This window comes from Narcine bancroftii, chromosome 9 (genome assembly GCF_036971445.1).
Source record: "Narcine bancroftii isolate sNarBan1 chromosome 9, sNarBan1.hap1, whole genome shotgun sequence".
Lineage (NCBI taxonomy): Eukaryota > Metazoa > Chordata > Chondrichthyes > Torpediniformes > Narcinidae > Narcine > Narcine bancroftii.
Genome location: NC_091477.1, coordinates 121,359,689 through 121,375,165, shown reverse-complemented (window position 1 = coordinate 121,375,165; position 15,477 = coordinate 121,359,689). Strand labels below are relative to the sequence as shown.

Below are 15,477 nucleotides of genomic sequence, written 5' to 3'. Positions count from 1 at the left end.
TGGTGCCTATTTCGAATGGGAAAAGTCTGAATTCTTGGTTTTATGTATAAAAATCTTTATTCATAAAAAAGATTTGGAAAGAAACAGAATCTGAAAAACTTTGCAAAAAGAGTAACTAAATCTATTAAGATAGAAACATGACGCTGGAGAAACCCAGCAGGTCAAACAGGGTCCTTTGTACAGCAAAGATAAAGGTACAGAACCAATGTTTTGGGCTTGAGCCCTTCATCAAGGTGTGGGAAAATGTAGGCAGGCGCCCGAACAAGATGGTGGGGGGGAGGAGCACTGTCCCACAGGCAGGAGGTCATAGGTAGAGAAGGGAGGGAGGGCACAGCAGCAGGCAGGGGAGGCATTGGGAATGGAGAGGGAAGAGGGTGGAGAGCTGGACGAAAGGAGACGAGAGGGATGGGGAAGAGGGAGAATGGGGAGTGGTCTAGCATAAATCGGTTGGAGAGTGTCCATCACACCTTGGTGAAGGGCTCAAGCCTTAAGATAACGTCTTTATCTTTGTTATATAAAGGACACTGTTTGACCTGCTGAGTGTTTCCAGCATTTTGTGTTTTTACTTCAGTCACAATGTCTGCAGACATGAGTATTTTACTCCTCTAACTAAATGCATTGTTGAGCAATGTCAGTGTTCATGGCTGCTGAGTCAGGTTCTCAGGTTGATTGGATCCTGTTGTAAAGGTTAAAACCTTGTGTTTTTTGATTTTAGTTAATTTTATGGCTATCCCTTTAAGGATAAATTGTTTTTGTAGCGTTACCATAGCTACCATGAAATTATATGGGCAAACTGGGAGCTTGCGTCCAGTCTTCGAAGAACACGGAGGAGGCGTAAGCATCGAAATACTTTTCTTTGAATTGGTCTTATCTCGTCGTCTTATCATCTTAGTTTTAATTATTTCTTATATTGTTATTGACTTTATATATAATCAAATGCTTTGTTAATTCATCATTATGAAAACTTGAAGCAAAGTTATGCAAAACGTTAATATCAACTAATTAAAGGCTACATAAAGTTGAAAATATGCTGAAGTATGATTTATTGGAGTGATAAAACTGTAATTCAGAATATCGAAGCTTACGTTTCTTAGAATATGACATATTTTGAAATTGGGAAATAGGAAAGACATGGAAAGTGTCATCTACACCAGTATCAGAATGCCCCAAAGTGCCTTCCAACCAAATGAACCATCTTTGAAGTGAAAATACTTCTTAGCAAATGGGGCAACCAATATATATGAGACCAGTTAGAGTGACAGCACGGAACAGAACCTTCGGCCCCACTCATCCACGATGGCCACGCGAGCATTCTGGACATGGGCAATCTGCCTGCATTTGGTCCATATGTGTCTAAGCCCTCCCTGAGTGGTTCATGACAGGTTTCTTAACACTGTGGAGGAACAGGGGGGACTTGGGGTGCAAGTCCACAGATCCCTCAAGGTGGCTGCACAGGTTGATAGGGTGGATGATGTGCTGGCCTACATTAGTCAGGGGATTGAGTACAAGAACCATGCAGCTCCATAAACCTCTGGTTTGACCAATTTTGGAATATTATGTTCAGCGGTGGTCACCTCATTACAGCAAGGATGTGGAAGCTTTAGAGAGGGTGCAAAGGAGATTTACCAGGATGTTGCCTGGGAAGGTTCTCTTTGGAGTGATGGAGGATGGGATGTGACTATAACAGCGTATAAAAGTTGATGAAAGGTGGACAGCCCAGGGTAGCAATACCAGAGGACGTCTATTAAGGTGAGTGGAGGAGAGTTTAGGGGAGGTGTCAGAGGAAAACTTTATACACAGAGAGTGTGGGGGCCTGGAATGCCTTGCCGGGATGGTGATAGAGGCTGGTACAATAGGGACCTTTAAAAGACCCTTAGACAGGCACACAGATGCAAGAAAAATGAAATAGGAGGGGCTCTGAGATTGGCAAGGGTTAGATTGATGATGGAATAGGTCGGCACTGCACTGGGGGCTGAGGGGCCTGTACTGCGATGTATTGTTCTATGTTCTGTTCATGCAGATCCACACAGTTGGGCAGATGTTGGGGACTAAACACATGGTTGAGGCAGAACATTCTGATGGGGTAGAATGGAAGTTGTAAGGAGAGCAGACGAGGTTGGGAATGGGACAAGAAGAGAGGGGGCTTTAATGGCGAATCGAAGAGGGTGCCTGCTCAGAGAGAGGGAGGGATAGTGGATCATTCAGAACACCTTTGCAAGCTTTCTGGAGGCCTTTCTGGACCAAGATATTAACACAAATAAACAGCCTGCATTCAACCATCAACGTCCAACCATACATTGAACCCCCCGCCCCACCAATCGTCCATTGACTCCAGTTCCATTCTCATCTACTGGCAAGGAGATACAGCACTCGGGGGGTCCAACCGCCCAGGTAACTCGTCAGCTCTGCACAGGCTTTGAAGACCCCATTCAAGGGGGCGACGGTAGTTTGACTTAAAATCCTCCAACCGCAGGGTCTGTGCCCAAGATGGGGTGCACTCTCTTTTGCTCTGTAACTCAGGCTGTAAGAGGCGCTTCAAACCATTCCTGCCAATGGTGAATCTCACTGACAACAGCATGGAACAGGACGCTGATCTATTTCAAAGGAATCTTCTTGAATCTTAACTCCCACACCGTCACAGGGAGAACGTGCAAACTCCACATCGACAGCATCCGAGGTCAGGGTTGAGCCTGGGTCACCAGAGTGTGACAGCGATTCTCCAGTGTCACTGGGCTGTCCCTAATCCAAGGCCAGATCCCAGGCCCGGGCTCCGGACCAGATCTGGACAAGGGGAGGGGGTCCTTTCCCTCCCGACGAGTGTGGCGGGAAGCGTTACCTTGATGGGCTCCAGATCCACAACCTGATTAATGTCGTGGCCAATGACATCGCGCCCAAGCTGCTGCTGTCGGAGGCTGCGTCACCGTGCAGTTTGAAGGGGCCGTCCTTTCTGCCCGGCACCCTGTTCCCGACCCCCTCCCCCTCCCCCTCCCCAGCGCCCCATCCCGGGACAGCGCCGTGCAAGCCCAGCACCTTGCCGGCCCGCGGCTTGACGCGACCCCAGATGGAGACTAAAGGTAAGGCTGCTGGTTCCAGAGGTGTGTTGGCTTCCGGAATGTTCCGCATTGTATTTGATTTCGGGGGGTGGGGAGAGAGAATGCGGGGAACGGGAGTTCCCACTGCAGAGTCCGCGCTGCGCGCCGCTGGGACACGGGTTTGAATTTCAGTGCCGCACTGAGCGTCCAGCGCACCGGTGGCAGTGTCCCTGCTGTCAAGCCCAGACCCCCGCTGTCGGGACCAGACCCCCGCTGTCGGGACCAGACCCCCTGCTGTCAAGCCCAGACCCCCGCTGTCGGGACCAGACCCCCGCTGTCGGGACCAGACCCCCTGCTGTCAAGCTCAGACCCCCGCTGTCGGGACCAGACCCCCGCGGTCAAGCCCAGACCCCCGCTGTCGGGACCAGACCCCCGCGGTCAAGCCCAGACCCCCGCTGTCGGGACCAGACCCCCGCGGTCAAGCCCAGACCCCCGCTGTCGGGACCAGACCCCCGCGGTCAAGCCCAGACCCCCGCTGTCGGGACCAGACCCCCGCGGTCAAGCCCAGACCCCCGCTGTCGGGACCAGACCCCTGCTGTCAAGCCCAGACCCCCGCGGTCAAGCCCAGACCCCCGCTGTCGGGACCAGACCCCTGCTGTCAAGCCCAGACCCCCGCGGTCAAGCCCAGACCCCCGCTGTCAAGCCCAGACCCCCGCTGTCGGGACCAGACCCCCGCTGTCAAGCCCAGACCCCCGCTGACGGGACCAGACCCCCGCTGTCAAGCCCAGACCCCCGCTGTCGGGACCAGACCCCTACTGTCGGGACCAGACCCCTGTTGACGGGACCAGATCCCTGCTGTCGGGACCAGACCCCTGCTGTCGGCACCAGACCCCCGTTGTCGGGACCAGACCCCTGCTGACGGGACCAGACCCCTGCTGTCGGGACCAGACCCCTACTGTCGGGACCAGACCCCTGTTGACGGGACCAGACCCCTGCTGTCAAGCCCAGACCCCTGCTGTCGGGACCAGACCCCTGTTGACGGGACCAGATTCCTGCTGTCGGGACCAGACCCCTGCTGTCGGTACCAGACCCCCGCTGTCGGGACCAGACCCCTGCTGTCGGGACCAGACCCCTGCTGTCGGGAGCAGACCCCTGCTGACGGGACCAGACCCCTGCTGTCAAGCCCAGACCCCCGCTGTCGGGACCAGACCCCCGCTGTCAAGCCCAGACCCCCGCTGTCGGGACCAGACCCCTGCTGTCGGGACCAGACCCCTGCTGTCGGGAGCAGACCCCTGCTGACGGGACCAGACCCCCGCGGTCAAGCCCAGACCCCGGCTGTCGGGACCAGACCCCCGCTGTCAAGCCCAGACCCCGGCTGTCGGGACCAGACCCCCGCGGTCAAGCCCAGACCCCCGCTGTCGGGACCAGACCCCCGCGGTCAAGCCCAGACCCCCGCTGTCGGGACCAGACCCCCGCGGTCAAGCCCAGACCCCCGCTGTCAAGCCCAGACCCCCGCTGTCGGGACCAGACCCCCGCTGTCAAGCCCAGACCCCCGCTGACGGGACCAGACCCCCGCTGTCAAGCCCAGACCCCCGCTGTCGGGACCAGACCCCTACTGTCGGGACCAGACCCCTGTTGACGGGACCAGATCCCTGCTGTCGGGACCAGACCCCTGCTGTCGGCACCAGACCCCCGTTGTCGGGACCAGACCCCTGCTGACGGGACCAGACCCCTGCTGTCGGGACCAGACCCCTACTGTCGGGACCAGACCCCTGCTGTCAAGCCCAGACCCCTGCTGTCGGGACCAGACCCCTACTGTCGGGACCAGACCCCTGTTGACGGGACCAGATTCCTGCTGTCGGGACCAGACCCCTGCTGTCGGTACCAGACCCCCGCTGTCGGGACCAGACCCCTGCTGTCGGGACCAGACCCCTGCTGTCGGGAGCAGACCCCTGCTGACGGGACCAGACCCCTGCTGTCAAGCCCAGACCCCTGCTGTCGGGACCAGACCCCTGCTGTCGGCACCAGACCCCCGTTGTCGGGACCAGACCCCTGCTGACGGGACCAGACCCCTGCTGACGGGACCAGACCCCTGCTGTCGGGACCAGACCCCTGCTGTCAAGCCCAGATCCCTGCTGTCGGGACCAGAGCGGAGCCCAGATGTCGTTTAACGAGGAAGGTTGATAATCTTTGCTTCATTGGATTTGCATGCATTTGTTTCACTGAGCGGAGAGTTTCTGGAGAGCAGGATTTTAAGTGGCGAGTGCGAATTGTAGTTTGCTTCTCCCATCCTGGGATGGTTTCGGGCTGATTTCTGCCTGCTTTCAAATGCCTACTTGGTCTTCTGCTCCGCTTGTGTTGGGTGGCCCGGCAGCTCACCCCACTCCTCCTGGTGCGGTCGATGGGTGCGAGGGACTGGCTCCCCGAGGCGGACTGGCCGGCCAGCAGAGGGTTGCCTGGCCGCTGAACGACCGCACCAGGCGCACTGAAGGCACCGTGAAAGTTTGAGTGAGGCCAGCCTTCTCTTAGTTCCTGCTCAAGTGGTTTTGGAAGATAACTCTCTTAAGTTACTTTTCTCTCTCATTCCTTTGCCCAAGGTCACGTCCAAGAGGACGTGGCGAGAATTCTTCTACCCCCCCCCCCCCCCCCCTTTAAGAGGAGGCTTTCGAAAGGGGACAGGAGAGGCTCCCCAGGATGTGGCCTGGATTAGCAGCTACTGTATAGGGACAGGTTGGGCAAACTTGGGTGATTTTTCTCTGGAGCTTCGAGGGGTGAGGGGAGACTTGGTGGAGGCTTACAAAATCCAGCAGAGGTTTTGATAAGGTGGAGAGTCAGGATCTCTTCTCCAGGGTAAAAATGTTTCATACTGGAGGCCATGCTTTAAAGGTGAGAGGGGCAAAGTTTAAAGGAGATGTGCTGGGCAAGTTTGTTTTATTCCACAGAGACTGGTGGGTGCCTGGGTTGGACTGGAGGCAGGGACAATTGCAACATTTAAGAGGTTTCTGGATGGAGAGATGGATCAGAATCGGCTTTATTCTCGTCAATGTGTCACAAAATGTTGTGATTTGCCAGAGCAGTTTTGTGTTTGACAGGTACAAAACTGCTATAAATTACAGTTCGTTAAATACACTATTTAAAAACAGATAATTAGTGCAAAAGAAGAAGTGGGGTCTTGTCTGTGGTTCGTGGCCCATTCAGGAATCTGATGGCGGAGGGGAAGAAGCTATCCTTAAGCTGCTGGGAGCTTGTCTTCAGGTTCCTGTACCTCCTTCCCGATGGTAGCAGAGTGAAGAGGGCATGGCCTGGGTGGTGGGGGTCCTTGAGGATAAAAGCTGTTTTCTTAAAACACCGCCTTGTGTAGATGTCCTTAATGGAGACTGATGTCCAGACTGATGGCGCTGGCTGAGTTCACAACTTTCTGTGGTTTTTACCTGTCCTGTGCAATGGCACCTCCAGACCAGACAGTGTTGCAACCTGTAGAAATGAATAAGAGTTGTTGATGACGTACCAAATCCCATCTAGCTAATGAAATCCAGCTGCTTGACGAGCCTTCTTCAGGATTGGATTGACATGATGGCCCCAGGATAAATCTTGAGAACTGTTGACACCCAAGAATATGAAGGGGGTTGAGGAATAGAGAGATCATGCAAACAGCAAGAGTAATATAAAAGCTTCAGGATCATGTTCAGCACATGTATTGGGCTGAAGGGCATGTTGCTTGACTGCACTCTCCTCTGCTCCAAGAACCCATGATGTTTGCCACCAGATGTTGGCCTGGTGACTGGCTACTAATGTCTCTGGTTCTTGGTGAGGAACCACCTGCAAGATGGGAATTCACTGATGTGACCTGCCCCCCTGCCAAATGATTGCGCTGTCACTTTGTGGTGGAGAGGCAGAGGGCTGTGCATTGGATTGGATTGTGTCCCCATTTCAGGTTCAGAAAGGGCACCCAGTGAAGCCTGTACCTGCTCATTCCACAAAGCTGTACCTTGCAGAAAGTTGTAGTCCCAGAAACCCTGGGGCACACATCTAAAATCAACCGCGCGACCGTCTTCTACATCGGACATGACAGGACAGGCCCTTTGGCTGACACTGTCTGAGCTGAATGTGACGTCTAACTTCAACAAGCTCTGTTGCTTCATGTGCTCCCATAATCCTTCACCCCCTGCATATTCATGAGTCTGTCCAGAAGCCTCTTCAACGCTCCTAACATACCTGCTGCCACGACTACCTCTGGCATCCTGTTCCGTACGCCCAGCACTTTCTGTGTAAATAAATTTTCTCCACTCATCACTTTTAAATTCCTCCCCCACCCCTTCCCCACACACACCTTAAACATGAGAGCTTTTCTCTTTGGAGCAATGAAAGATGAGAGGTAATTTCGAGGAGTAAAAGATAATGAAGGACTTAGATAGGCCGGGCCACCAGCATCTTTTTCTTAGGACGACACGAGCAAACATCAGAGGACATCTGTTGAGGGTGAGTGGAAAAAAAATTTGGGGGCGATGTCAGAGGTAAGATTTTTACTTGGTATTGGGTATCAGGCACGCATTGCTGGGGTTGATACAATAGGGTCATTGAAAAGACTTTCAGTAGGCATATGGATTTAAGAAAAATGGAGGTTTGTGGGTGGAAGGGAAAAATTCGATTGTTGTGCAATCAGTTTACACAGGCAAGTACAACATTGTGGACTGAAGGGCCTGCACTGTGTTGTTATGCTCCATGTTCTGTGTGCCTACATTTGTCTAGAACAGACTGTGGCCTTGCTTACGATTTTGTCCATACAATTGTGTTTTTTATATCCGGGAAAGGGAGATTGCTTTATGATTCTACAGTCGAGAGACCTCCCGTCTATTCCAGATTTCATGCTCCATACAGCACCCCTCCCAGTCTCGCCTCCCTCCATTAACCAGGTGGACTGAGAGTACGTGCACCATATGCATCATTGCCAAATGAAACCTTCCATTTCCTAGCGAACCATAGCACATTACAGGCCCCTCGGTCTAGTCCCACTGACCTGCACTCCACACCTTTCCCATCCATGTATCTGTCCAAACCTTCCTTAAATGTTAAAATTGAGGCCGGATTCATCACCAATCTGGCAGTTCGTTCCACACTCCCACCACCCTCAGTGTGAACAAGTTCCCCCTCATGTTCCCACATAATCATAACAAGTTTATTGTCATACACATAAGTACATTGTACAGATGAACCATAATTCTTACTTCCTGCAGCCGCGCAGTTACTTTGTAAAAATAAATATACAACCACAATAGGATACATAAAATTAAAAATAAATCATAAATGTAAAAAAAAGGTAGATAATAAATATTCATAGTTGCAGGACCGCAAGTATAAAAATAAACGCAGCCTTGCAATGCACTAATATCATTCACCATGTTCTAATATCTCCATGTTCTAGCAGCTCCATCTCTCTGAGTGCAGAGCAGCCAATGGCCTTTGCTACAGTGTCAGTTCTTGCTTGTTTTAAGGACCTGGCTAAATTGGATGGCCTCCAGTCGGTGCGGGGATTGTGATGTGGGCAGAAGCTCATTCCTTCCCATGCATGCAGTTTGCCCAGTCTTGAGCTCCTGACTCACATGTATGGAGTGCTGCTTGTTTTAGGAAGGGACCTCGGCTGTGATTGCCTGTCAATTAAAGCCAACCTCTGTCCCTTTAAAGAGGAGATAGCTGATGGGTTTCTTCCCTTTGAAGCGGAGACAACCATTGCATAACTCCTTCACCAAGATAGAGCATGCTAGGCATGTGAAAAAGAACGTTATGGGGGGGGGGGGGGGGAGGGAGGATGGGACTGATAGGATTTCTCTGCTAGAAGCCAGCATGGACCTAAAGGGCCAAACATCTTCCTTCAATATTACAACAATGGAATGAGTTGCCCGTTGAACAGCCCACATCAATTTTACAGCCAGAATTTATAGCCTGTCCACAGTTGTCCTCGAGGATGGCAGGGAGACGTGCAGTGAAAAGGTGCTCCTACAGCACTCTTGATGAGGGAGGTGGGTTCCAGGAATTTGACTCAGAGATGATGAAGGGCCAGGGATTATATTTCCACCTTGGGAGGTTGGGGAACCTGCAGGCGTTGGTGATCCCTGGTTCCTGCTGCCTTTTCGTCCTTCTTGGTAGTGGAGGAGGTGGGTTTGGGAAACGATTTTGGAGTGAGCGACTGCATTTTGAGGATGGTCGATGCCGTGTGTACGTATGTAATGGGGAGGAGGATGTTTTGCAAGGTGGATTTTGGGCTCTGACCCTCGTCGGTCCCGAGTGGGTGAAGACATAACAAGCTGGTTTAATATGGGGAAGTGTGAGGCCATGCACTTCTAGAGCAGCTATTCTCTACCTTTTCTCAGCCATGGCCCCCCCAGAACTCCACTCAAAGTGGGAAGCAGTCAAGTTTTGGTTTCTTCCATACTTCTCTCCAACCGACTACATAAAAATACGTCAAAATATTTTTGTTATACGAGATGAAAAGAAAACAAGGCTTTTACTAAAATGGGTTAGGTTTAACCCTAATGCAATGGTTCTCAACCTTTTTCTTTCCACTCACATCCCACTTAAAGTAATTCCTGGGCCATCGGTGCTCTGTGATTAGTAAGGGTTTGCTTAAGGTGAGATGTGAGTGGGAAGGGAAGGTTGAGAACTGCTCTAGACGCAGTTGTTACTGAAATATTTTGCTTGAGAAAAATTGTCATTGGTCTTTTCCTTTAGAGTTATGAAACCGTGCACATAACGAGTCAATGAGGGACGATTAAAACAGTGGTTTTCAAACTTTCCTTTCCACCCACATCCCACCTTAAAGTTGTGAACTCAGCCAGCGCCATCAGTCTGGACATCAGTCTCCGTTAAGGACATCTACACAAGGCGGTGTTTTAAGAAAACAGCTTTTATCCTCAAGGACCCCCACCACATTCCTTACTAATCACAGAGCTCTGATGGCATAGGGAATACTTAAAGTGGTATGTGAGTGGAAAGAAAAAGGTTGAAAACCACTGTCCTTATAGGTGTGTTTAAGGCAGATAGGTTCTTGATGAGCCAGGGCATCATAGGTTATGAGGAGAAGGCTGGGCAGTGGGGCTGAGTGGGGAAATGGATCAGCTCGTGATTAAATGGGAGGGGCATCTTCAATGGGCTAAATAACATTTCTGCTCCTGTACCTTCTGGTTTTATGTGATGAGTCCCCTGGTTGGGAGGGGAGAAGGGGTGGGTGTTGGAGGGGTCCATAGAGGCCCTGTGAGAATGGCCGACTATTGTCTAAATGCAGAGAGTTCACAGAGGAGGAAAAAAAATGCAAGGAGCCAGATGTTCTCGCGTATGGATCGCAAAATAAATGGCAGGTGAATCTTGGCCTTAATGGCAAGATGGTGGGAGTTTAGAAACCAGGAAGGACGCCCACAAGTGAATAGGCTACAGATGAGACCACAGTTGGAATATTGCTCACCAGTTCAGTCCCTTTGTTTGTGCTCCAGAGACAGACCTGAAGAGGAGAGGATTGTGTGCCCACTGTGAAAGAAACGAGATGCACATTCTTTGGTGTTGAGCAGAATAAGGGATCCGATTCAAGCAAGTATGATCCTGAGGGATTAATCTGGTAGATGTGGAGAGGTTCCTCCAATGGGACAATCTCAAATGAAGGGACGTAGTCACAGGATTGGGGGGAGGGCAGTTATCTAAAAGTGAGGTATATGGCAGTTTTTGCGGAGGGCAGCGAATCTCTGGAATCCTCTAGTTCAGAGAATGGATCACGAAGGGAGGGGGTGAGGTGGTTAAAAAGGAAGCAGAAAAATTGTTAACTGTTTTAGTAGCCTAGGCCGTCACAATTAGGTAGTGGTTAGCGCAATACTATTACAGCGCCGGCGACCAGGTTCAAATCCCGCGCTGCCTGTAAGGGGTTTCTACATCCTCCCCATGACCTGTGTGGGATTTTCTCCGGGTTTTCTGGTTTCTTCTGACTCTCTAAAACAGATAGGGTTGGTAGGTTAATCGGGTGTAATTGGGCGTCATGGGTTTCAATGTCTGGAAGTGGCTTCCGGCCTGCTGTAAGAATTTATTTAAAAATTTAAAAATGCCTCCGAACGTGCTCGTTTAAATTTAGATGGAGTAAAGGCAGCAATCACTGTACTGGTGTGGGTTCATTCAGGAGTTTGATTACAGCGGGAAAGATACTGTCCTTGAACCTGGAGGTTCATCATCTCACTCTCGTGAATACTCTTCCTGATGGGGGGAGGGGGTGAAGAGTGTGGCTGGAGTGGGGTGGGTTTTGTCATATGTTGGCTACTTTTCCGATGCAGTAGGAGTTACAGATGGAATTGATGGGGAGAGGGGGTTGTGAAGGAGTTGATGGAGAGGAGAGGGTTGTGAAGGAGTCGATGGAGGGGGGGGTGGGTGTGAGTGTGACGGATTCGACGGAGAGGATGAGGGACCTGACCATGGCAGCATGGTTCAGGGAGCCAGTGAAAAGGAGAAGAGAAATGCTGTGGTAATGGGAATAGTACAGTCAGTGGAACAGACACTATTCTCTATAGCCAGGATCGAGAGCCTCTGAGGCTTTCTTGCCTGGCCGATCCCTGGGTTTGGGACATCTCATCTGACCTGCAGAAGAATATGGAGAGAGAGAGGGGAAAGATACAGTTGTTATGGTCTATGTGGGTACCAGCCACGTAGATAGAACTAGGAAAGAGGTTCTACTGAGAATATTGAGCAGCTGAAGACTAAATTAAATAGCTGAGCCAAAAAAAGTAATGATCTCTGGATTGTTGCCTGAGCCATGTACAACTTGGCACAAGGATGATAAGATTAAGGAGCTAAACATGTGGCTCAAATATTGGTGTGGGAGGAGTGGGATTGAATTTGTGAGACATTGGCGCCAGTATTGGGGAAGGAGGAAACTCCTCCAGTGAGACTGGCTGCACCAGATCTCTGCTGCGACCAGGGTCCGGGTAAACTGTGCATTCAGGGCAGTAGAAGACTCCAATGACGAGCTATAAATTCGAGAGTCAGGAGGCAAAAGTGGAAGTTGCTTGGGAAGATGAAAGTGGATAAATCACCTGAACAAGATGAGCTACACCCAGGGTTCTGCAGAGTTTGTGAACACATTACTAATGATCTTTCAGGAATCGCTAGAGCCAGGAAGGGTTGAGAGGTCTGGAAAATTGCAAACGTCTCTCCATCCTTTCAGAAGAGAGAAGGGCAAAAGACAAGAAGTTATAGGGCAGTTGGTTAGCCTTCAGTGGTTGGCAAGATTCCAGAGACCATTGTTATCCTTGGAGTGAAAGGATTAACATGTGAGGGACATTTGACGGCTCTTGGGCTATTGATGTGTAGTTGAGAGTGGTCATTCCTGGATCTCCTGAAGTCCACGATCATCTCCTTTGTCTTGTCCACGTTGAGACACAGGTTGTTTTTCTCGCACCCATTTCACGAGATTTTCCATCTCTGTAGTGCGACTCATCGTCGATGCTGATGAGGCAAAGAGCTAGGACAGAAGTAGTAGTTTGAATGGCATTCTGTGGGATTGCAGGAGAATACAAAGAACGCAAGCATTGGTGTGATACTACGAGTTTGTGGCAGTAAATTAGAATTCTATTTTGGCAAAGGAAAATGTGAAAGAACATCTGGTTCTCAATCCAGAAGTAATTCTTGAAGGATTTCCAAACAAAATTGTTGATTGTATAATAATTGTCATATAAACACATTGTGAAGAGATGTTTAGTGCTTTGTAATCCAATAAATATATTCAATTTAAAGTAACTGAAAACTGAGAATTTGGTGACAGTTTTTTTTCCTACGCTTGTGAAAAAATTGCAGTTCTTCCTTGAGTAAGAAATTACTGCTTTCAGATTTATTGTCACAGTACATGCAGGACATCACTTACAACCTTGAGATTCTTTTTCCTGTGGCGGTTTGCATTTATATAGTATCTTTAACAGGACAATGCATTCTTAAGTGCCTCGCTGGATTAACAGGGAGAATTTGACACACGAGATGTTTGGCCAATGACCAGTAGTTTGGTCAAAGCAGTAGAGTTTCATCTTGAAGGGAGAAAGAGAGACAGGGGAAGCAAATACTGAAGATAAGGTTGGGGAGGCATCAGTGTGTGAGGAGGAACGAAGATCGAGGATGTTGAAGAATTCAGAATGGGTGGAGAATGGGGATCTTTGAGGGTTATAGGTTTACTGGAGATTGCAGAGCCATTTGAATGTCAGGGTCCATTTTTTGAGATCTGGGTAACATATTTGAGAACTATGTTTAATTTTTGTGACATTATAAAAATACCTCAGACAGTGAGAAGGTTCTTCTGAGAGCAGTCTAACAGATAATTCCTATTATTAATAGAGCTGCAATAAAGAGACCATTTGCAGAGTAGAAGATTGAAAAAGAATTTGCACTAAGCAGATTTCCAATTTATCATCTGAGGACATACACGACATCACATACAACCCTGAGATTCCTTTCCTGCAGGCAAGGCAGAATTACCACTAATTGGTAGTGCAAAAAAAACTGGACACAGCGTATACGTATAAACAAATAAAAAACTGTAAAAAACTGCAATACAGAGAGGAAAAAACTCTAAGTCCACAAGTGAGAGTCCTTAAATGATTCCCTGATTGAGTTAGTCGTCGAGGAGTCTGATAGTGGAGGGGGGAGCAGCTGTTCCTGAACCTGGTGGTGTGAATATAAGCAAGGGCAGTGTGAGAGCATTGTTGTGAGGTTCTTTCAGAAGCCTGATGGCTGCAGGAAAGAAACTGCCTTTAAGCCCGTCGGAGTGCACTTTCACACTTTTGAACCTTCTCAGCGATGGGCAGTGGGAGAAGATGGTGTGTCCAGGGTGTGATAAGTCTTTGTGAGTTGGCTGCCTTTCCTGGGCAGTGGGAGGTGTAGACAGAGCATGGAGGGGAAGGAAGCTTGCAGCTTCATCTACTCCTGAGCAGGACAAATTGCATCCCACGCTGTGATGTATCGAGTCTGCGTTAATTGGAGCCCCTCTAGAAATTGTTGAGAGATGAGGAGGGCATGGCAAACTTCCTTGGTCTTCTGTGGAAGCTAAGACATTAATATACTTTCTTGACCATTACATCAATGTGCTTGACTCAGGAGATATTTATTCCTAAGAACCTGAAACTATCTGCACTTTCCACTTCAGCGCCATTGATATGGACAGGAATGTGGACTCTACCCCCTCTCCGGAAGTCAATAATCATCTCCTTCATCTTGCTGACATTGAGAGAGAGAGGTTGTTATCTTGGGACTGTGCCGCTGGGCTTTCAACGTCTTCCCTGTATTCCGTCACCTTGAAATTTGAGACCCAGCCTACGATTGTAGTCTTTCAGCTGATTTGGAGTTCTAATCGTAGTTGGCTGTATGTTTGTGGGTGTACAGGGAGTAACTTGGCAAGTGGTGGGAGAATGGGAGTTTTGGATGAACTCAAGTTAACAGAGTGTAGAATGAAAAATGTCCTTTGGGAGAGAATCTGAATAGATGTCTATTGGTAACAAGGGGAGGGCTTCAAAAGCAGATGAGGCCGAAGACACTGGATGATTTTTACAGAGGAGTGAACAAGTGGTGTAACAGCAGCCATTCTCAACCTATTTATCAGCTATGGCCCACCTCACCCGCTGCTCGAAGTTTGTGGGACCCCTTCCCTGTAAAGTTTTGGTTTCTTCTGTACTTCTCTCCTACCGACTACATCAAAAACACTTAAAAAAAATTGTTACATAAGGTGCAAAGAAAACGTGGCTTTTACTTAAATGTGCTGTGGCCCCCCCCAAGAGGAGGGGTGCGGGGAGAAGTAAGGTCCACCGTTGGGAATGGCTGGCCTCGGGTAATGAATTAGCAAGAATAGAAAGGAGGTTCTTTTGGAGAATGTCTTTGAGACATTTGTATAGCTGTCAACTGCTTTGATCTTGGTGAAGAAAGGCATACATGTGTTCAGAGTCGTGGAGTGGGTTCACCAGATTAATTCCAGAGAGGAAGGGTGGTCTTGTGGGGAGTAAATGACTGGAATGCAGGGCAATCCATGAAGAAGAACTATCAAGTTCTCACGGGAGCCCGATCAATGGGCCATTTATCTTGGTGATTGTGGCACCTTGCTGTGTACATCTTGGAGGCCTTGTTTACCGATGCACCATAGTAGCCGCACTTCAAAATTACTTCCCCGTCGCTCCTTCCGTGACCTGGCTACTGAGGTAAAATAAGATGGTGTGATGTGATCGACGGGTGGTGAAACTGTAGTGGTACAGATTGTTGTCTATTGTGGGGCTTTGATACTGAGAATCTGAGAGCTCGGCAGACGCATTAACATTACTGTGGCTTTAGACGCTGTTTTTAATGCTTTGCTCTGCCAACAGTATGCATCCTGGCCAGCTTCCCTCCCTTCCACATACCGCAGAGTACGAGGCTGTTCAGCAAATGCTCCCCCTTCAGAAGCAGA

General features: G+C 49.5%; 1 protein-coding gene across 1 annotated transcript in view; it reads left to right on the top strand.

Annotated features, from left to right (window-relative positions):
• The first annotated feature begins 2,704 nt into the window (after positions 1-2,704).
• Positions 2,705-15,477, top strand: part of LOC138742741 (fibroblast growth factor 12) — a 160,651-nt gene continuing 147,878 nt past the window's right edge. Inside the window, exon 1 of the mRNA XM_069897561.1 lies at positions 2,705-3,074. Within this exon, the coding sequence (XP_069753662.1) occupies positions 3,062-3,074 (13 nt within the window). The 5' untranslated portion in view covers positions 2,705-3,061. The remainder of the gene's footprint in view (positions 3,075-15,477) is intronic.